Source organism: Gymnoscopelus microlampas (genome assembly GCF_963454915.1).
Source record: "Gymnoscopelus microlampas genome assembly, chromosome: 17".
Lineage (NCBI taxonomy): Eukaryota > Metazoa > Chordata > Actinopteri > Myctophiformes > Myctophidae > Gymnoscopelus > Gymnoscopelus microlampas.
Genome location: NC_139954.1, coordinates 17,033,706 through 17,058,275, shown reverse-complemented (window position 1 = coordinate 17,058,275; position 24,570 = coordinate 17,033,706). Strand labels below are relative to the sequence as shown.

Genomic DNA, 24,570 nt, shown 5'->3' with positions numbered 1-24,570 from the left:
AAATTAAGCATGTAAGCGTAGGCTATTTTTGAGAACCTTTCGCCTGCAACGACATGCCCAAAATAGGGACACCAGGGTTAATGTGGTTAGAGCAAGTATTCCACTGCATTCCAATATGGTCTGTATTCTGAATGATTCTGTATGTACATAACATAAATCCTTTTAAGAACCTTGTAGGAACCTCATACCACAATAAAGAGTTTCTGATGCTTATACTGAACTTCAAATTTCAAAGTCCTTCTGCACTTTTATTCATCATTACAGCAGCACTCTTTATAGCATTGTTTTCTAAACAATTATGTAATTTTATTTTCTAATAACAATTTCACCTTCATCAAAGCAGTTTCACCTCCCAGCGTCTGAGCGTTGACATGAGAGCCCGCCTCCAGCAGAATAGCAACCGTTGTCAGGAAATTCTGATCAGGAAGAAAAAACATGAAAATGTTTGTCAGAATTGTATTTGACAAAAAAAAGGAAGAAAAAAATGTTTCAGGCGGACTTTGTGAACTAGTTCGGACAGTCCAGATATCTGGGGAGCAGGAGCATCCGAACAAAAGCTATCAGAAGGTCTGAATGACGTCAAAATGAAGTTATCTCACCTCTCTTTCAGAAAGAAATGACGGAGTGAGCATGTATTGGGCTTTAGTGTTAATTTAACCACATGAATCCAGGAGTTCCTATTCTGGGCATGCCATAATAGTCGAAACATTTGGCAAAAATAGGTATATTTATTGGCATAAATAAGCAATATACAAGCTTAGTCACCCCACGTGAATGTCAGATCTTGTGAATGTATCTTCCTATGAATCAGTGTTGCTATATCTCACAAAAGTGTTGCTGACACAGACAGATCTCAATCAAAGCAAAATGTCTCCTGATTTCTGTCTGAAAAATACCATTTTATTGTCAGAAGGTTCAGAATCATGTTTGTTTATTAAAGTCTTGTTCATGTCGCTCATAATCTGTGCTTATGGTCACTTCTCCATTGGAATTAAGAGACTCACGATTCATACAAGCTGGGCACTCATGTGACACAGATAAAGGAAATCAATTGATGCGTCTGAGTTTCATCCTAACATCTTTGGTAAAATTTACACTGGGATATTTTACTGTGCAGGTTACCTTTTCGGCTGCATGCATCAGGGCAGTGGTGCCGTTCTTTTGTCTTCCATTGACTCTTACTCCCTTCTTTATCAGCAGCCGGAGGATGTCATCCTGACCTCCAGCTGCAGCCAGCATGCACAACGACATACCGCTGGAGTCCTGCATGCACATATACACAAACACAACACGCACGGAAACGGACACACAATCACCACCACACATCAGTCAACTCAATCAAATTTGGTTGTGGCTGTGATGCGTTTCATCAAAACAAGAAAAACAGAACTGTGATGTTCTCAATGTGTCTTGTGTGTGTGTGTGTGTGTCTCTGAGTTTGTGTGATAGATACATTTGTCTTTTGCTATGTAACCACTTAAACCTTATACAGTACTTTGTTGTGCAACAAATAGCAAAAAGAGCCTATCAAAAAGCTCATTGTAGATCAGCCATAGTGATTTGAGATTCAAAAAGGCCAAACGTAATCCAAGGAACGATTTATTGTCCAAGCAGAAGTTATAGGTTCCATACAGTAACTGATGAGTAACAGAACTGAAGGCAACATGATTACATGAAAAGTGACACATTCAGTACACATACAGTGTACTGTGTGCTCATACAAGGGTCATGAAATAAACATTATTCTACTGTACAGAAACTCCAGGTGGGGTCCATTGGCATCAAATCACCCCATTATTTTTCCTCAGTCAACACCCAACATCAATGCTAACATCTGAATGACCATATTGTATATTGAGATAAAATACTGTATAGACCTCAAACATTTTTTTCTAGCACAACTGTTTCGTGATCGCAAACTGTACATAACACAGGAGGCCTAAGGAGACAGAGATGTTCACTTGTAATACCAATATAACTAGGCTACCAAAATAAATGCAGTAGATCAGAATTGTGCTGACTGTGACACGGATTAGTAATAAAGAGCCCCTATTAGGCCAGTATATTAGTAAAAAAAAAAAAAGATTACCATAATCATGGTAGTCTAAATTGGCGCCAAGGAGATCATAGCAATAATGAAATTCAGACCATACAGTCTTTGACATTATTTGAAGCCAATTAATCAAAAACAAATATATATACCATATATGATTTATATAGTCCTCACTTGGCTTCATTTTGTCACAAAAGAAAGTAATAGTGCGATCCACATTTTTTACAGATTAGCGGATCCAAGAAATCATAACCGGTATTTCCATTATTTAAACAGTGAAATCAAAAAACCTTTCAAAGATAATTTAATTTTCCCATCAAGGTGGCTGATTGAACAGGCAACCATATATGCTATTGTACTAAGAAAAATCTACCAGCAGTGTCCTCATGGATTGTGTTCATTTCTTACCCTGTTTGTCGGATGAAATCAATGTTTTTTAAGCATCTAATGGTCACCAAGATAAGATCACTTGGATCTGGGTGGCTGGGCAGGACCCATATTAAAAGGCGCATGGCACAATTCCTATTGCAGGTGTCATTAAGTTTCAGATAACAGAGAGAGGTTTAAATCAAAGCATTAAAAAAGTATTCTGGAAAAAGTAGAAGCCCGTACAGCTCCCAATCTTGAAACTGTATCGGGTGCACCGTTGTGACAAGTATCAAAACAAACAGAGTACTAGCACTCATGGCTCAAAAATAGGCTTCCATTTATTGAAGACAATAATAAATGTTACCTTCAATGAGTATAAGAATATTGACCCATGAGTGCTGGTATTCTGGTTGTTTTAAAAAGGTAGTCCAAAGAAAACTAAAATACAATAAAAGGCTTGGATCACAACATTTGAACAGTGATAAAAAAATATATATAACCAAACTTTTCTACAACTAACCACATGTAATAAAAGGAAAACAACATGAGTAATGTTAAAATGAGGAAATGACACAACAAACAAATTCTGAAAATTAAGTTTCAGCATTTCACTGAGAGGTATATACACATGGAGCTCCTAGTGCTTAAACAACAGCAGGAAACAGGCCATTCCTGCCGTAGGTTATTAAGGGCCATCTACAATCTAGGCTTCAAGTTCTGGCTAAAGTAGGTATATACTGTATGTATACAGTATATTACACTTAGGCCAGAAATATTGGGCCAGTCTATGTAGCAATATTATTTTGTAAGGGGCAGCTAAACTTGTTTGCATAAAATCCTTCTCCGATCAAATTAAGTGAAAAATACAAAAGAATGCTACACAAACATGACAGGCAGAATTACATCAAGTTTTGAACAATATTATTAGGCATCAGTTTGGTGGAGAAGAAATTAGTTAGTGTTCAAAGCTAATATGGATACATCAATAAGTAAATGATAGGACTTTCTTTCCCCCAATTCAATGGCTGAAGTGGCTAGGTCACTCCAAAAGTCAACAGCCTTGACTGCTTTACCAAAATGCATTTTGAATACAAAATGGGCCTGGTTGAATATTTGCCAAAATGTCTAGGGAGACGATTTGGAAACCAATCCCTGTGTTTATTAGCATATTGTTACATCATGTGTATAGGTACATAAATGTAAAACTTATTTTTGTTCAGCTTCTTCAGACATTTGGTTGGTGGCTACTGGCTAGTGCTAATTTCCCACCTTGGTTTAACAAGCATCATGTTTATTACATGTTTACAAAGACGGATCAGATCTATCTCCACCAAGCATCGACTAAATTCAAGATATTACATGATTGCACCCTGATCATATTAAACTTAAATATTTAACTCGCTCTTTCTGAGCAAAGCTACAAATGTTCTTCAAGAATCAAGAGAATCGAGAGGGGTTTATTTCTCATCACCCATTATATTATGTGTATTATGCATGCAACAGTACACTTGGTCCAATGGATATATCTTCTGATTCCTAGCAACTTTGCAATCCTCACAACTTAAAATAATTTGAATTCAGAGAGCATGGCCAAGGAGCCATACATAAGACTCGGTCCAGGTTAAACTAGCCTTCATCGTCAATGTGTTCAGTTTTGATTGATTCAGTTCTTGAATCTACAATTGTCAAGCTTGTGCATTCCAAGCTTAGCACCGAAGCTCCCCTGCCTTTTTTTGCAGGGCATTAAATCCTTCCTACCATGTTTGTGAAAAATATTTACAGGGACAAATAAACAGGAGCATCCCATTCCATGCTAGAACTTTGACTGTCTTGCTGATCACGTCCTGCAGCTCGCTTGGGTGTGATGCCTCTCTTTTTAATTGACTGGATCGTGTTGTGTACATAGTACTTGACCTCCCTCCACGACCTGCTCCTCAAAGCAGGTTCTGCAGCTAAACACGCATCACATTCCTTTTTGCCTGGGACCTTAACCAGTTTACACAGGTCTCCAAGCTGACGCCTCACAGCAGCCTGCTCTGGCTCACTCCATAACCTTTTGGTTCTCTTTTGGGTTGTTGCAGAAGAATCTTGCTGTGTCTTTACAGAATCTTCTCGTTTCTTTGCAGGAGGGAGCACTGGGGTATTTGTTTGCGCTACTGGTGGCCTGTCGGGAACCATGGGTGGTGGTTGGTGTGTTTGTGGTATCACCTGTGCACCTGGAAGAGCTCTGGGTGAGTTTGAAGGGTAGGGAAGTGTACTTGAATGGTTCAAGGGTGTAAATGAAGAGACCATAGAAGTACTAGGATGGTTTAATGGTGTAAAGGATGACACCATAGATCTACTTCTGTCATTCAGACGACTGTAATTAGGAACAATCGGTGGGCTTGGGGCATTTAGTGGTGTGAAAGTAGGGACCAGTGGTACGTTTCTAGTGTCCTGTTGTATATATGGAGGAGGCATTGTTGGGCTTCTACTGTTATGTGGTGAATATGCGGGAGACATTGGTGGAGGTCTAGAATTCTGTAGTGAATACCCAGAATGCGTTGGTGCACTCCTGTTGCTCTGTAGCATATACACAGAGGGCATTGGTGCGTGTCTAGAATTTTGTGGATACGTATGCGCCATTGATGCATTGGCAGCATTCAATGGCGTGAAAGTAGGAATCATTGATCTACTTGTATGGGCCATGTTTGCACTGGCAGCACCCATGGGTGAATACCCTGACATCATTGAGGTTATCTGTTGAGAGAATGTTGAGGCCAAGGGATTTGCTGTATTAGCCAAGGGATTCGCTGTCATAGCCAAGGGATTCACTGTCGTAGCCAAATGATTCACTGTCAAGCTTTCTATACAGTCAATTGGTTGCACAGGATGAGATGTTGTGCCACCAACAACACTCTTGTCCGGAGAGTCTTTCTTTACAGCAGGGTTTCCTTCTTTTGGTCTCTTGGGTTCTAAGAATACGGCTTCCTCCTCCGATTTGCGTTGACGTTTCTTCCTCATTGACTGCAGCATATTGTGGACGTAGCTTTTGACATCTGTCCAAGACCTACCGTGCAAAGCTGGTTCAGCAGAAATGCAGGTGTTGCATTCCTTTTTGCCAGGGACTTTCATAATTGAAATAAAGTCACCCAGGCAGCGCTTCACCGCAACTTGTTCTGCTTCACTCCATGGTCTTTTCTTTACATTCTTTGGAGTTGCGCCTGAAACAAAAGCAAGTCAGGGGGAAAAATATATATTCAGTATGGTAAAACACAAAATGTTATATTGTTAACACTGGAATATCTCAGTGGTAGTTTGTGAGCCTCAGACCACCAATGCTGTGCAGAACAACCTTAAGTGTGGTGCTATTACAACTATACAAGGGTTTAATAACATGCAACTACAGTCTGCTACAGCAGTACTTGCACTTGTATTCTGTTTCCCCAAATAGATTATCAGTTAATATTCAGACAGCATTACTGTAGACATACACTCTTCTTCCATGCATCTGTAATAAAAGACCAACGCATGAACTAAGTGGTTCTTTGCAACATACTCACCATCGTCTGTCTTGGTTGGAGTATCAGAGATCACTATTGGGTCCATCTTGAGCAGCCGTTTGCTCATTTCCTCCAGCTGGGTTGCGTTTTCTGAGAGCTTGGGACATTCCTGGATGTTGAGTTCCACCAGCTTGGCCACTTGGTCCAATTCTCTTTCACTAAGGCTCAGCAACTGCCAGTAGCTGGCAACATGCTCTCGTACTGTTGGAGACAGAAGTGCCTCTGGATTTTTGGCCTGGCATTCATTTGCAGCCCTTCTGCAACAGTCCAATCCTCTAATGTAGGATGAGCCTTCATTTCGGGCAAAGACATAAGGGTTGTCTTTCGCCACACCGGCTTGCTCTCGGTTCTCTACAAGCAAATCGATCAACACCACCATTCTTTGCGTTAGCAGGACCAATGTGTTCCTACCAAACTGGCCTTCTAGTTCCAACTTTATGAAGCTGTCACCAAGCTCCAACTCCAATTTTGTGCTTTTCATAATTTGATCTGCAGATGGCACAAAGGTTCTCTTACTCTTACAACTGGTGTAAGTCTCCAAAACCATTCTACCAATATTCCCTACCCTTCCTCTGTTAAAGAGGCACACCTCTGAAAGAGTTGCCTCACTGAGCTTTCTCCACGTTGAGGGATTGGGGCTTTCTTTTAGCTCTTTTCTTGCTTTGTCCCCTTCCTTTTGAACAAATTTGTGTAGTTTTATCACATCTTCAGCCAGGGTTGATTTGTCTATTTCCTCTTTTTTAACCTCCTGCTTTCGGCAAGCAGATCCGAGAGCTCTCCGAGAAAAACGGTCATTCCATTCTGTATCAAGAAGCTGAATGAACCGCTTCACTTGGCCCTCAGTTTCACAGTCTTCCGTCATTCGACTTTCTCCAAAGGCGATTTCTGCAGCTCGTTTCAATGAATATCCAATCTTTGAGACAAGGGAAACCGTTTTAAATCTACTGGAACTTGGGTCAAAACCGCTAGCTTTCTTGGCCCCTTCAACAGCCAAATTAAATTTGGATGGCGCACATATTTCATGAAGATACTGAACACTGCTGTCAAGCTCATTCACAGCGAGCACAAATCTACCTAGTTCCCTCATTTTTGATGCAATGTAGGCATACTGTGACTTGACGTGGTCATGTTTCGCGGACAATGCTTTGCCATACTTGCAAATTAGGGGGTCATTCCTGACATGCCTTGAGATGTCATCTTGATGCATAATGTCTATGATTTCATCGCAACCCCCTGTAAAAAACTCTGAAGTTGGGTCAAATCGAGAGGCAGCACTCTGGACTGTGGCTCTTCCCATTCCGTCGGGGAGCTTCTGCTCTCCTCTCTTTGCTTTACATGAACGCTCGTGTTTCCACAATTCAGTTTTGCGATAAAAAGTGAAGCAGTGTTGGCAAGGAAGGTAGTCACGTACAGATATTGTTGCATCTGATGGCTGTCTCTTAGCCACGATTTCGCCATCTCCACTTTTCAATGCTTCATAATTGTGTTCATAATTTCCTTTATTGCGAATTTGATCGAGCAGGGTTTGTCTGATTTTTGAGCCTTTAGGAAAGTGTATTGCATGGGCAACATCGGTTTCATCTGAATGTATTCTTTCTAAATGCCTTACAAGTTGAGCGAAAGCCATTTTGCAGTATACGCAGAAGTTCTTTTTGCTTGATATTTCTTCTTCGTCATCCTCTGTACCAGGTGGTGTAACAAGAACCTTCTTGCTGGTCCTTGAACTGGATCTTGTTGGTTGCTTCCTCTCCCAAGTTTTTTTGCGACGTGATGGGGTTTTTGCAATTTCCTTTGAGCTCTCGGCTGATGGCTCATCTGTTGTGCCATTGTCCGCCAAAGGAACATGATCTGCTTCATTAGTGTCGCTTTCTGCTCTGTCTTGTGCCTCTTCACTAGAGCCATTCACTTCTCCAGCACAACTCTGTTCTTCATTCGCAGGTTTATGTTCTGTATCCAATATCTCTTCCGCAGTGACCGGACTCTTCTGTCTCTCATCTGTCATTCCAGCATCGCTACTCAAGCTCTCATGTTCAAAATCTAAATTTAGTTCACTGGACAAACCAATATTTGTCTCTATTGGTATTCTAGTTTCATCTCCAAGACCATCCTGATAGGTATTCAATTTTGTTGCATTGCTTTCACTGTTCCCATATCCTAAATTATTTACATCCTCTCTGAGCATTAGCTGCTCTGTATCTGTACTTGCAAGACCTCCTGGAACATTGGCATGATCTCTTGGGTGATCAAAATCTTGCTGAATATGGTCATTATCTCTGCCTGTACCCACTTCCTCTTGGGAACTGTCCATGTTGAGATTCAACCTAAAAACATCACTTGAACTTCTCTCTTCAATCAAGCTCTTCTCCCCTTCAACTGATCTCCTCTCGTCAACAGCACAAGCCTGTAAGAGAACAAGTATATGTAAGACTGATGCCAAGTCCAACCCCATTATCAATTTGGATGCTAAAAAATGGTAGACATTGAGGAAAGATAAATGTCTGCACAATTAAAATATGAATAAATATAAATAAATAAACGGTTGGGGGGACTTTTTTTTAAAGTTCTCTTTCACAAGATGTAAAAGTGTCAACTAAATTATTTAGTAGTTCCCTTTGAAATCATCTGCAACATTTAGTTGCAAGCACCTTGGTAATGCCCCTGAGATTGAGGCCCATTCAAACAGAATTCAAAGCAATGCCCACACATCACCATTTAGCCTAGCGTTGGGTGTAACCCCTCACCCTTCCATCCGAAAGCTTTCAAATTTTCGATACAAAAACCACATGTGACCCATTCAAGAAATAGTTAATGGCTTTATTGCATCAAGCAGCGTCTACAACGTTTTGACATTGTAAATGTCTGATCAAGAATATTGATTCATGGGATGTTGGGATGAAATGCTGCATGGAGGCCGGGTACAGAACACAAGATGCATTGCAACTAAACCTACATTCAGGCAACTACTTGGCAATCGAAAGAAAGAAAAAGAAAAATGGAGTAAAAAAAAGAAAAACTTTGTGATGTCCATGGTATAAAAGAATACAATAAATGTTAATAGTGACTTTGGCTATCACAAAATCTATTCCATTTAGCAATGGAAACACTTTAAACTATTAAGTCCAGCACTATAGCACACACACACACAGCATCAACACAAGAAAACACTTTAAATAAATGGTGATAAGCCATTTACATTAACACAACTAGGTTCTTTGCACACCTATACAAAGGAGACGGTTGTGTATGAGAGGGCTTGGAAGTGCACAAAACAATGTGCCTTCTGCACACCGACAATATGTACAGCTAAAACATTTTTCTGAAATGTTTTTCGGTTCCAAGACCTTCTTTGAGCAAATCTGCTTTGCTTGACAAAGGTCTTATTCAAAGAGATCATTTAATTGCAAGCATAGACAGTGTACAGGAGTCTCTTCATTTGTTATCCATTTACATAAAGACAACTAAGCTTCCTAATCAGGAATAAATTGTGCTCATAAATGGTTCCTGATAAGAATGAATGGTATACAATTAAATACATAAATTTCTTGTGGCAATATTTATAAGCGCATGCCAACAGTCTGTTCGTGTTCAGCTGTGATGAGGATGATAATGATACAACACATGTTCTGAGAGCTAGAAGTACCTGTATCAAAGTCTGCTTCATATGTGCACTGTGCAGTGTCTTCATGAGCTTCTTCCCCCTGTAAGAAAAGGAAAAAAAAAACATACAGTCTCCAAGATTCATAGTTCCATGTCAAAGGGTAATTATGGAATATAAGAGAAATATGTCAACTAAAAATACAACTTAAACTTCAATTTGATGGAGATAGCTTTTGAGATGCTGAGGTTATGGCAGTAAATTATCAATTGTTGCATGATATAAAAGTACATTTAAAATAACTTTTAAATCTTTCAATTATCACACGTTATGCAACATATCTAGAATCAAGCAATGTTTTTTTATACATTACATTTTAATATCAATAACAAACAACAAGACCTGCTGACATTTATATTACCTTACAACAATGATCAAATAATGTTTCGATTCAGACTCTTACCTTAGATTTGAAGAAAGGAACACCATTAGAGTCCTGCAGAATATCTTGTAATTTGGAAATTGAATATCTTGAGTTTTAAAGTCCTCAATTTTTTGTATGCACAAAGCGGTAAATTCTGTAGGTGAAGATCTTGATATCACAGAATCCTTGGTTGGTTTTGAAACATCCTTGTTTGCTCTAGCATCTGCAGGGAGTCCAGTTTCTGTTGCTCGTCTTAAGTAAAATGCTTAAGAGTTTCTATAAATATGAACTATGGTTGAACTGTGAACTGACCATGGTGGTGCATCCTCATCAACTTTGGTTGGCGTTAAACAGCATATCAATATTAATCCATAGCAGGGAAACAAATAATGGTCCAAACCCACATAACTAAACCCTAAGGTGTAGAGAACTACGGCCATTTGTGACTAACAGAGCTGTAAGGCTATATTGTAATAATACATGTTTGCTGAACGTTTAAACAACCCAAACAACAGTGGTTCTCAACTCTAGTCCTGTGGACTTGGTGGTGTGGTTTCTATTAATGCTATTTCCAACTGGTCACCTTGAAAGGAAATCTGCAGTAATCTGGGTTCAACTTAAAGAAAACATAAGTCCATACATTTGTTGTTGAGACACACCTTAATGCAGACATCCTTACCAACCAAGTATTGAACCTCAAACGTGTTTAATTGATTGTTTTATTGGTTTCTCTACCACTAAAGCAAAACAAGTTTAAGTTTATCGTCTATATGATTTTGTCAAACCACGACTGCACAAATCACACACACACAAACACACTAGGGGTAACCAAGGTGCAAGCCTATGTCAGTTAATTTTGTATTCTGATTTGAAACCCTCAGAAAGCCAGAGTAATACATGAGACACATTGCATGAACTGTTTGTAAAACAACAATAATTATGGGTCATAATTATGTTTAAGGAATAATGTACGCACCTCTTGGTCCAGGTTATAGTCTTCTTTGGAATTCAGTGCAAGTTTCACTGACATATAGTCTCCACTTTTAACAGCATCCCTCAGTTCACCTGAGAATGAGAGAAAAGAGGGGGATAGGAAGAAGCTGAAAATTGCATGCACTTTCTTCTATGTTATTTTAAATATCCTCACTGTCAGGTAGAAACCTTGCATGTCCAAAACAGTTGCTTTTCAGGAAATGGATTTTTTTTAAACTGTATTCCAATGGATCCAATGTAGTTATCATTAATTTCAAAGATTTTCCAAAATTCTCAGAAAAGCAGAAGCGAGCATTGTGAGCTTATAGATAGGCTATGTTCAATACTTTTGCGCAACAATGTCATACGAGGAAATATGAAATAGGGCATTCATTCATGAATAAAAAAATAAGTAAGGAAATATGGGTACACAAGGTTTCTAACTATATGCAACATATTTGCGATATAGTAATCTCTCAAGAACAGATTCAGAGCTTCGCAATCTGAATCTGTCGGGACGGTCGTTTGCACATTGGCCTACAAGTGGGCAGGCCTTAGATCCGTAAGCAAGCCGCGCTTTAACCAATCAAAGCCACTCCAGTCTCCACAGACTTTCTAGGTTTGCGAGGCGAAACATATGGTCTGTGCATGTTCTCCCCATGTCTCTCAGGGTAGTTAATACCCTCACAAAAACATGTAGTAATCCTGGTCGCTATACCGCCTCCCCCATGACAGCCGGGGCGCCTGATGGAGGAGAAGGGAACTGGTTGGAATAACGTCCACGTGCTACGTCCAACCAGGGAAACTCCCCCCTGTCAGGTGACAAGAAGGTCAGCTGGCTGACTTGGCTCTCATGCATTGAAGGAGGCATGAGCTCCTGCCCTGGCTTCCTAGGCTGGTGAGGGGAGTGTAGCGCCCAGGATCACTTAATAAATTGGCACCGGGTGAAAGAATAAGGGTTACAAAATCGCGGGATAAAAATGTTAGTAAAAAAGAAATAAAAAATCCAAAGTAAATTGTTTATGAACAGAGCTAAATCAGTTTGTGTGCCTCAGCCTTAGCATAAAAGAGTCATATTTTTTGGATGCCACTGCGCGGCCCATAGTGTTCCGTGGTGGAAGAAATGTTATCTAGTCGGAATGAAAACATAGGTGCACCACCGGAAGTGGAGGGCTGAGGCCATGGACCAAACCCCGGTTTCCAGTCAGCGTAGGCCCCCCCAACATGGTGGCATTCTGCTCTTAGCCACTCTCGAAACATACCCATGACCCCATGGGATCTCACCGTCACGTTCTGGCTGCGACTCTGCCACTGGACCTGACCACAGCCACTCTAGACAATGCTTGTGATTCCACCAGATGTGCCGCAGCACGTTTCAGAAACAGCTCTCTGCTCTGCTCCTCTAAAAATCTGCAAAGGACTGGCTACCTTAGCCATTATGCTATACCAGGGATGTCTGTGGCGTGCCATTGGGGCGGTTGTTACCAACAGTGAACCTTGCGCTTAACAGATTTCAGTGCACACTAGAATTACACGAAGCCTGGGTTCGATCAAGCTGTATACACTGCCTACTGCATTTGAGTTGTGCAGATTACGAAGTAATTATTAAAAGGAGCCTAATTTACATTTTGGGTTGGGTATGCGGGTCATCAAAACTGTATTTCAGCCTTAGGCTACACTGTTAACACATTGAGTGCCATAAACGGTCCGGACCGTTTTTGAGAAGCTGTGCGTTATGTGCCATAAACGGTCTGGACCGTTTTTGGCCGATTTTTTTATATATATATTTTTCCCACATGGGACGCTCTAACGAAACTTTGGGATCATCCAAGGAGTCTCTAAGAAGGAGAGGCCGGATGTGGATCCATGTCAAAAATGCTTACGGTCGGCCGCTCCAATGTTAACTCCTTGACTAAAAGCTTAATATCTCCATTTCTTTTTAACGTGGTGGAAGTGAGCCGTTTTCGATCTGCGATCACTCTGCAATGGAGGATCGCAAATATTATTGTTCCAGGCGTTAATCGGGACCCTCCGCCGTCTCGCACGCACGCTTTGTTTACATGCACTTCCGCGCCGGGGCTTCTACAGCAAGAAACATCAGGAAGATATGCTGGCACTGAACATACCCTATTTTTAATAAACCTCTGGCACACGATGTGTTAATAAAAAATAATATAAAAATATGTTAAAAAAAACAAAAAAACAAGAATTAACCGAATAATAATGATATCCAATTACAAAACTATCCGTTAGTGCCATTTGTTTACAATAGTTCTTTTTTTTTTACCGTTTTCTCTCTAAACAAAAAAATATGAAATCAAATGAATGGTCATTATCAATGTAAACTCAATGTAGAACGATATTTCCTGTATAGGACCGCCAAACTTTCTGCTTCTAAAATGCTGTAGCCGTGTGGAGGACGGAACAAAACCACGATGCAGACATGACGTCATAGACCTGCATCCGGTGGAATCCAGGCATGACATGCTTCTGTTTTCTGTTATTGAAGATGCTTGGCTCATTTCAAACCAGCTTCTGCAGGAGGGAATCTTGTGTGAAAATCAGTCAAAGCCAATAGTGGAAATACTTACTGGGAGATAAGGGTGGACCGGAGAGCATCTCGTCGTCACCGTTCAGATGTTTCTGGAAGTCTTCCAGGGTCATCCAGTCCAGGTTGAGGTCCATCCCTAGACTCAGCGTGGCCTGGCCCTTGTCTGAAGTTTTAATATGTGAGACAAAAGAGACAGATGGCGACAAAATTAAAGATACTTTCATCCCCTCGACCCCCCTCTGCATGCAATCTGAAATTATCCAATTAATCATGTTTAGCCAATAACGTTTATTAGGGAGTAGTGACGCAATTTGTGATTAACTAACTGCACTACAGATGACAATAAACCAATTAATGTCTAAAGCCTGCTAGAAATCAAACAAGGCAACCTCAAGTTGTGCAGTTTAGATACAGCACACTCTGGTGGACAAATGTGCAGAACCAAGTGAAAAACACAGTGGCCCTTATTTATGAATGAACATAGAAACCTGCCCAGATCCGACCGCAGGAATCATCCCATGACGGGTCTCACGTGTGATATAGAAAGGGATGGTATCTTGCCAGTCACAGCATAAAAATGGCTGGCAGCAACCGATCGTTGTTTAAATAACAAGCTCTTAAATATTCTCGTCTCGCCCCTGATTTTACGACATGAAGAACTGGAATACGACCACAAAAGTATGGATAGCCAATAAGTCACATCTCTCCATTGTACAGTCTAACAGTCTGGGTAGCCTACTGTCACAGTCTACAGTTGGGGCTGTGGTGTCATATTATCGCAATATCATGCAGAACCTCACGGTCACGGGACAGAATATTGTCTGACACTTTAGCTGGCAGTGTGACATGCACAGTAGTCGAAGCAGCGATCCACTGTGGCCCCCTGTATATGCACACTCTCCTTTTTACGAGTGGGCTACACGGATCACACCACAATGAATCTGATTATTGGAATATGTTTTTGTTTTAAAAAAAGGAGGTCGCACAGCTTGTAGCCACAATGCAATAACTTTTCTATTATTTTAGTCTTCTTCGGAGTATGCCATACCCGAAGAAGACCTTTTACTGTGTCGAAACGTTGGTAAAATGATAATTGTGGCTACGAGCTGTTCAACCTCCTGTTTAGTGCGCTCCTGTTCCATAGTTTGTGGAATATGTTTTTAACATTAATTTCCCCCAGCACAGAGGATCACTCCAGCTGCAGTGCGCCCTGGATTTTGCTAAATGAAAATCAGCTTGCACATGCGCTTATTCTATAGGTAGGTCTAAATGGAGCTAAATTTCGAGATATCTGAATGACTGTTAAAGCTTTATGCTCCCGTTTAAATGGGTGACTGATTAAGCATCTAACCTAATATCTTGATTTTAAATGGTTATAATTGTCATCCGTTAACCCAGAAATTGCAACTACCTATTTATGTGAGGGATACGCAGGGTTATGTTAGATATGAGAGGCTAGGTTACATAATATTAAGTGGATAAAGTGCCTGCTGCATGTTTAAATACCTGTCAGACTATGCAGCACCGCAGGTCTACGATGGAAAACAGTTGTGTACACGAGCCTGAGAGCTGACGTGAGATTTGAGCGTTGGCGTACTTTTGTTGTATACACAAGTTTGATAAATGAGGGCCAGTCAGTTTTTACAATAGTTTGCGCTCAGCTAAAAGTGCAACTAGAGGATGAAGACAGCATACCAGACTTATCGCCTTCGAGGGGGTCCGTGGTGTCCAGATTGTCTTCGCAGGCTATGAATAGCCTGGGCTCACTGTCTTCCCTCTTCCTTCTCTTGTCATCTGTGGGCGTCCGCCGGTCCCAGCTGGACCTCTGTGGCTCATCTAGCCTCTCCCTCCGTTCCCGGGGCTCCTCTGCAAATCTCGACCTTGGGGTGAACTCCTCACCCTCTTTCTCGTCGCTGTCCAAGTTAAAGCCGTGGCTATGGCCAGGTTTGGAGGCTGAGGGAGGAACGAAACAGTCATTCTGTGACATCAATCTCACAGGACATGAATGTAACAGCTGTCATCTTTTACCTATTGTAAAACAGGGGTGTCAAATTAACGGCCTATGGGCTGGAAGGGGTCCAATTTGGCCCCCGGGATGATGTGAAGAAAGAGAATAAATAAAGCTATATTAAATTAAACTATTCACGTCCAAACATCTGTCTGTGTGCCAAAGCCACGGTCTCTCACAGAAAACAATGGAGGCAGCAGCTAAATGCCTGCTGTGTGTAAGCACGAGGGAACCACTTTATGTTTGACCCCTGCACACCAACACTTAAAGACTGTAATATAAAGATAATTAATGAATGAACTCAATTGGGAATATTCCTTTGTATTGTTGAAACGTCTTTAACCATCATCGAGTTTGTGGAACTGGTGTTTAAGTCTGGAAATGGACAATGCCAGTGTAGTAATGAAAATTATTTTAGTAGCGCAAAGGGACCCCACTGAAATCCATGGGTGGGGCAGGGCTGGCATAGGTGGGTGACGCTAGTCCCGCATAGCCAGACGTATGGGAGATCTCCGCCAACCAATACATATGGTGACATCTAAATTCAATGTAGGGTCTAGAACAGCAGAGGATTCTGATTGAAAACCAATGCAGTCTCAATATGAAGGCCTGCTCTAAAAGACTTTAACATTTCCGAATTCTTTCCACCAAGTTTAAGACCCACTAAATAAGTGTAACCAGACATACTGATAAGTAGAGATATCTGATTTGTCTGGCTACACAAGACCCTGACTGGCTTTATGATCTTGCGTTTTGGTGGCTATAACAATTAATTGAATGTGCTTAACGTTAACATGCATGGCCACAAAGTTGTCACAGACAGTGCCCCGCCCAACCTAAAATTACTTTTGACACCCCTCTGCTGTAAACTTATGTTTTAATATCAGACTGTTGGCAACATACACCAAAGCAAATGCTTCATTTGCATTTAGGGTTCATCAGTTGTTTACCATTGTAATATAATGATTTTAGATTTCACAATAACAAAGAAAATGATGATGATGCCAAAAATACCCAAATCACAAACGCATCATTTCCTCTCACAAGGGAGGTCATGTTTGTTTGTCTAGCTCTGACAGACATAAAAAAAACAACGGCCGAATTGCCATGACATTTGCCGTGTGCATTCATTCATGCTCACAAGCGGACGAAACCAACTGATTTTGGTCAACCCATGGCCTTTGCAGTGCACCAGCGACTCCATCAGGCCAAATTTCAAATTAAACTGAGTGCATTCTTCTAGTTATTAATGGTGATAAATCATGATATATAGCAAAGCAAATTGAAATATGATGTGTTCTCTACAATTCTTACCATCTGACTGCTTGGTTTTCTCCGTCTTCTCTTCTGCCTTCTGTGCTGGAGAATCTTTCGTTGACTTGGCTCTCTTCTCAATTTTCCCTAAAAGCTGACATTGGGAATTAAAATAAAAAATGTGTACAAAGGAAAAAAAGAATCCTTTGGAAAGCATCAAATAGTAAATGTTCAGAGCACAAGCCATATCAGACCAAAGGTCATATTTTGCATAACTATGTGCATTAGGGTATCAGTGAGTTAGTGCAATACCAATTACATTACTGATTATTCTTTAAGGGATAATGTGATGTCATACGATCAAATATTTGGTTCATCCCAGCTATTGTGTTCAAGTTTCACTCTTTCACATTCAAGGTGACGTGTCTGTGCCCAGTTACCCAAAGGCCTTCTCTCCTGTGTCTACCTCTCAGCGTTCCTAAAAGGCTGATTCATTAGAGGAAAGAGGCAGCCACGACTGCTCACATTCCTTAGAGAAAGACAAATTAAATGCCCTCTTGTTCTGGGGACATGCTTGCATACCTTATTAGACTTGCTGCTGTCTGTGGAGGTCGGCTGGTGAACTGAGTGCCTACGAGGGGCGCGATCCTTGGCCTCACCGCAGCCCAACAGGAACTTCTCAAAGAGGTTGGTGGAGCCTGCCGCATCCTTCTGGCCCGCAGCCTCCTCCTTAGCCACTTCCTCGTCCTTCGCCTTGCTGATGCTAGCTGCCGTGGTGGAGGAAGATGAGGAGGATGAGGAGGCGGACGAAGAGGGGACTTTGGCCGGCGCCACAGAGGCACTGTCCTGTCCCTTGCTCTTGGCCTTCAGAGTGGAGCTGTCACTGGAGTCTGAGGAGAGAGGGGTGGTGTCTTCACGGACCTTGGAGGCGAGGGTGAGGCTCTTCAGTTTCTGCAGGGTATCAGACTTCCCGCTCTTTTTGTCACGGATGAGGTCCTTGATGCCCTGCAGCTTCAGCTCTACCTTGCCCTTCTTCTGTTTGGACTTGTCGTCTAACCGCGACTTCTCCGCGGTCTTCGCGGACGTTTCTTTTGCTGCGGCATCATCTGTCTGGGCCTCGGCAAGCCCCTCACTCAGGTCCTCTTCCAGGGGGGCTGTGGCCTCGTCTTCTGACGACTCCACCCTTCTCTCCTTCTTCCCCCTCTTCTTCTTCCCCTCCTCCTTGTCCTTCTTGTGTCTTGACCCGTCTTTGCCCTTGTCCTTCCTGTGCTTCTTTGGTGGAACTGTTTCCTGCTCCTCCTCGTCAGAGTCCACCAGCCTCTTCTTCAAGTCTGATTTTCTGCCCTCCCTGGGAGTGGAGGGAGAGGTGGTGCCCCGCTCCTCGTCCTCGTCGTCGGTTTCCGGTGCCGGTAGGGGCTTTATAAGCTCCTCCTTCTGTTTGTCCTTCTTCTTTTTCTTCTTCTCTTTCTCCTTCTCCTTCTCCTTCTCCTTCTCCTTCTGAGGACGAGGCTCCTCCTCCTGCTCCTTCTTCTTCTTCTTTTTCTTCTTAATGGGCATCTCCGTCGGCTGGTCTTTATCGGTGTCACTCTCTGAATTTGCGTCAAAAACGTCACTTTTTGTAGGCAGCTTCTGGTAGTCAAGAGGAAAAATGATGGTTAATTATTTTTTACACACAGAGATGAAATGTAAACCTGATATTTGTTTGTGTCTTCATTGTGAGCCCACCAGCATCAGACTCACCATGGTCTTCTTAGCGTCAGCCTCCTTCTTGGCCTTGGCTTCAGTTGTTTTCTTTTTAAAAGCCACGAGGACCTCACGACAGTCCTCCAAATGGGCCTCGGGCTCCCAGGTGTCATCATCAGAACAGTAGTTCTTCCACCGGACCCTGTAAAGCACCTCTCCCTGGATAGGAAAAAAAAAGACAAAAAGGTCATGACCCCCTGTTGCACTAAATAACATGAAAGAGGTTTTGGACAGCTCCATTGATACAACGTGGAATTGTATAACATTCCTGGGGTATACATCTAATTGTAAGTAGTATTTTTAATTAGCACCTGTTTTAAGGATGATATGATTATGCATATATATGACCATACAAATTCATGTTGTAATATAAAAAGCCAAGATCTTCCTAAAAAGGTCTATGTGACCAATATTTGTGCTGCTACACTGAATTATAAACAATAAGTAGAGTTGTTCCGATACCAATAACCAGTATGGGAAAAGCTGCCAATAAACACTGCCTGAAATGCTGGTATCGGTGAGTATGCCAGTCTATGCCATTCCGATACCATGTAATTTATCACATGAGATTTCTTTTACAGTAATATTTTGAATTGATGTCCCACTACAGTTGTATAGTCTTACAGTACAATTTACATTATTTTAATAACTTGGGGCTGCACTTTAACTATTATTAATAGATTTCGTATTTATTCCTAGATCAGTGGTTCTCAAACTTTTTAATTTCAAGAACCCCCATAGCTCTGAGAGTGTACAAATGGAACCAAATGGCATTTGGTTCCATTTGTACATTCTCAGAGTTATAGACTTCTACGGGTCCATTTGGTTCCATTTGTACAGTCTCAGAGTTACAGATCTGTAAGGACCCATTTTGAAGTTGGAACCCCCTCAAGGAACCCTGAGGGACCCCAGGGAAATGCAAGTTATGGGGATCAAAATCGGTGTCAGGAAGGAGAAAATGGTATCGGTACACAATAAATGCATGAGTATGGCTTCTCTTCTACTGAGCTCGGCTCGCACATCAACAGCAAATTATTCTCAAGGTACATTTTTACAGCTCAGCCAGCATCGCTCATTCACAAACCATCACAAGAGAGACTCACAAACCAACTAGTGCATGTTTCCTGTCTTACTCTGCTTTTCCCTTCTACTCATAAAAAGTAATTTCATCAAGCTAATTTTGGCAACTGTGCTAAATGAGGAAAACACTGCTAAAATGAATTGACAAAAGCTATTTTTGGCCCCGTTGGCAGCTTCTGCATTTACTCACAGCACGTGCACAGTGTTTATGTAGCTAGTAAGATGCATGATTTATACATGGCTGATAGACCGAAGATAATCAGGCCCACACGTGCATCAACAGACACAACTTTCAGTTTTGACCGTTGCATCAGCCTGGAATGCTGCCAGTAAGTGACTTCCTCAATGTATCCGGTTTCACCAACCGCAATCCGCTCCTCTTTCCAGGCTTGAGGTGGCACTGGGGCAAAAATAAAATACCCTAGAGTCAACTGAAACACTTGTTGGCAGCCAGGCTGAATAGAGGTGAAAAATAAGTTAAGAGTTTGATAGCCCCGTGCAGACAGCAAACCTCAAATATGCCACAGTACATAGATTTGTTATTTTTGCACTTATGCACATATTTTGCACTTCACCAGTAATTTGCAGGACAGAGATCCTTCAGTAAACTGAAAATAATAAATAACTACTTTCGCTCAACAAATGAGCCAGGAGACTCAATAACCTAGCAAAACTTGCCATTGAGTGTAAACTGGCTTAAGAGATGGACTTCATACACATTATAAAGGACTTTACATCCAGACAGACAAAGGAAGATGGCTGTATAAGAGACTAAGATTAAGAAATAAAAGAAAATCACATCCCTGGTGTGTGTGTTGCATCAAAGCATTCTGCTATAATGTGTGTATGGCGCGATGTAGCTGATTCACTTTTGTGGGCAGATCTGACTGTAGTCTATTGAAACCACTAGATTTGGGTTAAGAACTATCTGATTTGATAGGCAAGGTGACTGTGAAAACCTTGGACTTGTGTGAAAGAGCTGAAATGCTGAAATGTTGGCCTATTGTGATCAGTCTATGCCAAGTTTTGCCTCAGGTCAATTTTCTTCTAAGCCATTAGATAGTGGGCCAGAACATCATCAGTGGCTAATTTCAGAACTGGACATTGTAGTAGACTGTATTATATGCAATAATATAACTATATTAATTGCTATACATGTTAATACATAAAGATGTGTGGCATAAGTGCATAGTGATATGTGTGGCCTAAGTGCATAGTGATAGAACTGTGTGTAAACAAATCTAACAGGTGTAGATAGAAATGCTTGGGTAATCAAGAGATAAACAAGCTCTTTCATAGAACAGGTGCCCAAGGTCTCTACTTAGATATGGAGAGAACGGTGCATTGCTAAGCCTTACGGCATGTGAAACTCCTACCTGTCATTCACTCTTAACAAGGATAAAAGCATTCTTTAGGTGGGGGTAGATTCTCTACTTGGACATTATAACCTATGTGTGGGACATTCAGAGTGTAAATTATTTACAAAATAATTTGCAGAGCCAGATAGTTCTGGCCCGCCGCCCACGGACAGCCTGATGCCTACCACTTGGTCTACGAGATGACCAGCAAGGTATGAAAATAACGTTAAGGGAGACACCAATCAAGGCCTTAAATGCCAAAATTTGCAAAAAAAATAACACATTTTATGAAAAGGTATACCATGTTACAGTTGGCTGCCAATGATTAACTTTGGCTTATTGCAGTACTATTAGTAACAGGCTGTACGTTACAGTAAATGCAGTAATAAGTAGGCAGCTGTTTGACTCCATGGTCAAACAACCATGGCCACAAGAGCCAGGCTGTGACTGTAAACAAACAATGTTATGCTTACTTGTTAAGAGTTATGATGGTAATGGCATAATTAGATAACTCATGTTAAAGCCTCACTATGTAAATTGTCTGTATGTTAATACAATATAACTTACACAATCGGGGTGGTTGTGTTTTGTCTCCCTGCCCTTCGATTGAGACATTTAGATCGTGACAAAGGTCTTGTTTCACCTAGACACAGGACCTGACACAAATTTTGACCTGATGGTCAAGATTCAAGTTAACCCCTGAGCAAGCAGGCCGGCTCTATTAGCTCAATGGTAAAACCAGCGCTTGAGCAGGAAACCGGGTTCAAATCTAGCTGAAATACCCCCCCCCCCCCCCAAAACAAAAAAAAATCCCTACCATATATATTATAAGAAGCTGGAAAAGGGTATTGAAGTCCATTTATATCATAATTAAAAAAGGGCTTCAATTGCTCGTATATCTGAGATTCTGAGATTTGCGAGAATAAAAAATCCTTTTTTATTTACATTCGGTATCGGAAATGGGCTTCTATATCAGGCTAGTCTGCTCTGCTATTGGTGCATTAGAAAAAAAATAAACAATACTGCGAATATGCTAAACGTTAGTCATCATAATATTACACTTTATCAGACAAGCAGTGGTGTTAAAAGTGCTCAAATGTTTTACTTAAATAAAGTATCAATACGAAAGTATTGGTATGAAAATGTACGTTAAGTACCAAAAGTAGAAAGTAGTCATTCTGCAGAATGTCCCATTTCACAAGTTTTCAAATGTATAAAACTCTTTTGAAAATAGAAGATCTACAAGCTTGTACATTGGCTATTTTCAAATGGCCGAAATGTATATAGGGCTGAGGTGATTAATGTATCTTTCGTAATATTAATCAAAATCAACAAAGTAACTAGTAACTAAAGTGTTCAAATAAACGTACTGGAGTAAAAGTAGAACATTTGCTTCTGAGATGTAGTGGAGTAGAAGTAAAAGTACTGAAAATTGGAAATACTCCAGTAAAGTAAAATAAAATACCTCAAAATTGTACTTAAGTACAGTACTTGAGTAAATCTACTTAGTTACTTTCCACCACTGCAGACAAGGGACATCATGATCTCTGCATGCCATGCACACGTAGAGATCGTAAGCATAAAAGACGTGTGTGTGTGCACTAAAAGACGTCTGATGATGACGGTCCTTGGCTTGGCCATTGTTCAGTAAAAAAAAATGCATGTTATGTACAAAGCCTGCAAAACCTCCTGGGTAAAGTTGTATGGCATTGAGTTGTTGTACGGTGCATGTTGTTGTTGCTCTCTCTGTGTGTGTGTGTGTGTGTGTGTGTGTGTGTGTGTGTGTGTGTGTGTGTGTGTGTGTGTGTGTGTGTGTGTGTGTGTGTGTGTGCGCGCGCGCGCACGGTGCTTTTTTGGACATCCATACAACTACTGGCTACATTAAAAGTGCCTCATCATGGCGTTAATGTGCGTTTTGTGCGAACACAACATCGTCCCCATAATAAAGTGAACATGAACACAATGTGTGTGTATTGCGTCGTAACAGGCAGAGTAGAGAGACAGTGAAAGCCATGCCAGCCATGTTTTGTCCAGCAGCAGCTCCTTTCCTCCTTTACCTCCTCCACTCGCATGTCAATAATCCTTTCCACCTCGTACTGGTCCTCCACCTCGTCGTCCTGCTCGCTGTCCGCGGCCTCGACCCGCTCCGCTTCGTCCGCCATCTCTGCGCTGGTTCCGGCAGCGGTTGTTGTTGCGCTGTGAGCAGCAGCAAAGCTATTAAAAGGAGAAATAAATACAAATAATGGAGTTTTTTTTTCTTCTTCTTGTACTCCCGCAGCAACTCGTCAGGCCCCGCGGTGGTTAGCTAGTAGCTGCTAGCATCAGCGGGCTACAGTACGGCCAGTGTTGCCAGGTTTTGTGAGAGAAACAAGCAAATGTAGTAGACTAGGAAAACAAGTCCAAAAGAAGCAACTATACTGGGCCACATAAGCACTTTGAACCGTTGGAAACAAGCAACCAGGTCCAGGAAAACAAGCCCAAAAGAAGCAATACTTACTGGGCCACACGAGCACTTTGGCTATTTGAAAATAGCCAATTTCTACAAGCTTGTAGTTCTACAAGCTTGTAGATAGTTTTTTTTCCCCCAACATTCTAACAACACAAATGCTCCCTGGCTGGCACAAAACATTTTCCTGAAAATATTTGAGAACCACTAGTTAAAAAAGAAACCCAAAGTCGCTTATAAAAAGCCGACATGGCAACGCTGCTACAGTACAGCGCATATAACCTCGCGTCACCAGGCTTCCCGCAGTACCCGTGGGAAGCTTGGTGTCCGTTCCATGTGTAACCAGTGACATCCGGTCCGTAGCCCCGCCTCACTACAAAACTGTATCCGCTCATTTTCACGAACACATGCTACGTAGAATGACCATTTCCGTATCCGTCACGACTCTCTATATAACCGGATGTGTAAAGTGGCCAAGCTAATTGATCCCACGCAGCTTCTGCCCGCTGCAGCCTCACCGCCCGCTAAACATTAGCCAGCGAAAAAAAAACATGGTGGACTGGATTTCGGTTTAGCAGTGGTGTAAAGTAACTGAGTACATTTACTCAAGTACTGTACTTAAGTAAAATTCTGAGGTATTTTTACTTTACTGGAGTATTTCCAAATTTCAATACTATAATTTCTACTCATTTCTACTCTACTCACTACATCTCAGAGGAAAATATTGCACTTTTTACTCCACTCCAATTATTTGAAAACTTAAGTTTAACTAGTTACTTCTGGATTTTTATTATTATTACAAAATACATTAACAACTTCAGCCCCTATATACAATAGCTGATCTACAAGCTCAGATTGTATCTGCTATATTTTCAAAAGATTTTTATACATTTTATTTTATACATATGAAAACTTGTGAAATGGGACATTCTGCAGAATGAGTACTTTCTACTTTTGGTACTTTAAATACATTTTGATACCAATACGTTTGTACTTTTATTCAATTACATTCTGAATTTCTGACTTTTACTTGCAACAGACATGTCTACATTGCAGTATTGATACTTTTACATAAATAAAACATTTTAGGACTTCTTCCACCACTGGATTTCGGTAGCACTGTGATTTTGTGATTTTTTCGAACATTTTATACTTTTACTTTTGGTACTTTATTT

General features: G+C 41.2%; 1 protein-coding gene across 4 annotated transcripts in view; it reads right to left on the bottom strand.

Annotated features, from left to right (window-relative positions):
• The window catches only part of mphosph8 (M-phase phosphoprotein 8), a 29,027-nt gene extending 5,748 nt beyond the window's left edge, over positions 1-23,279 (bottom strand). Inside the window, exons 1-9 of one of the 4 annotated variants that reach the window (XM_084084516.1) lie at positions 23,007-23,279; positions 18,509-18,670; positions 17,351-18,397; positions 16,829-16,922; positions 15,202-15,459; positions 13,547-13,669; positions 10,960-11,048; positions 1,123-1,263; positions 330-416 (exon numbers count right to left, since the gene is read on the bottom strand). In XM_084084516.1, the coding sequence (XP_083940642.1) occupies positions 330-416; positions 1,123-1,263; positions 10,960-11,048; positions 13,547-13,669; positions 15,202-15,459; positions 16,829-16,922; positions 17,351-18,397; positions 18,509-18,670; positions 23,007-23,111 (2,106 nt within the window). In that variant the 5' untranslated portion in view covers positions 23,112-23,279. The other 3 variants (XM_084084514.1, XM_084084513.1, XM_084084515.1) reach the window with 3 other exon arrangements.
• Between the last annotated feature and the right edge of the window lie 1,291 nt (positions 23,280-24,570).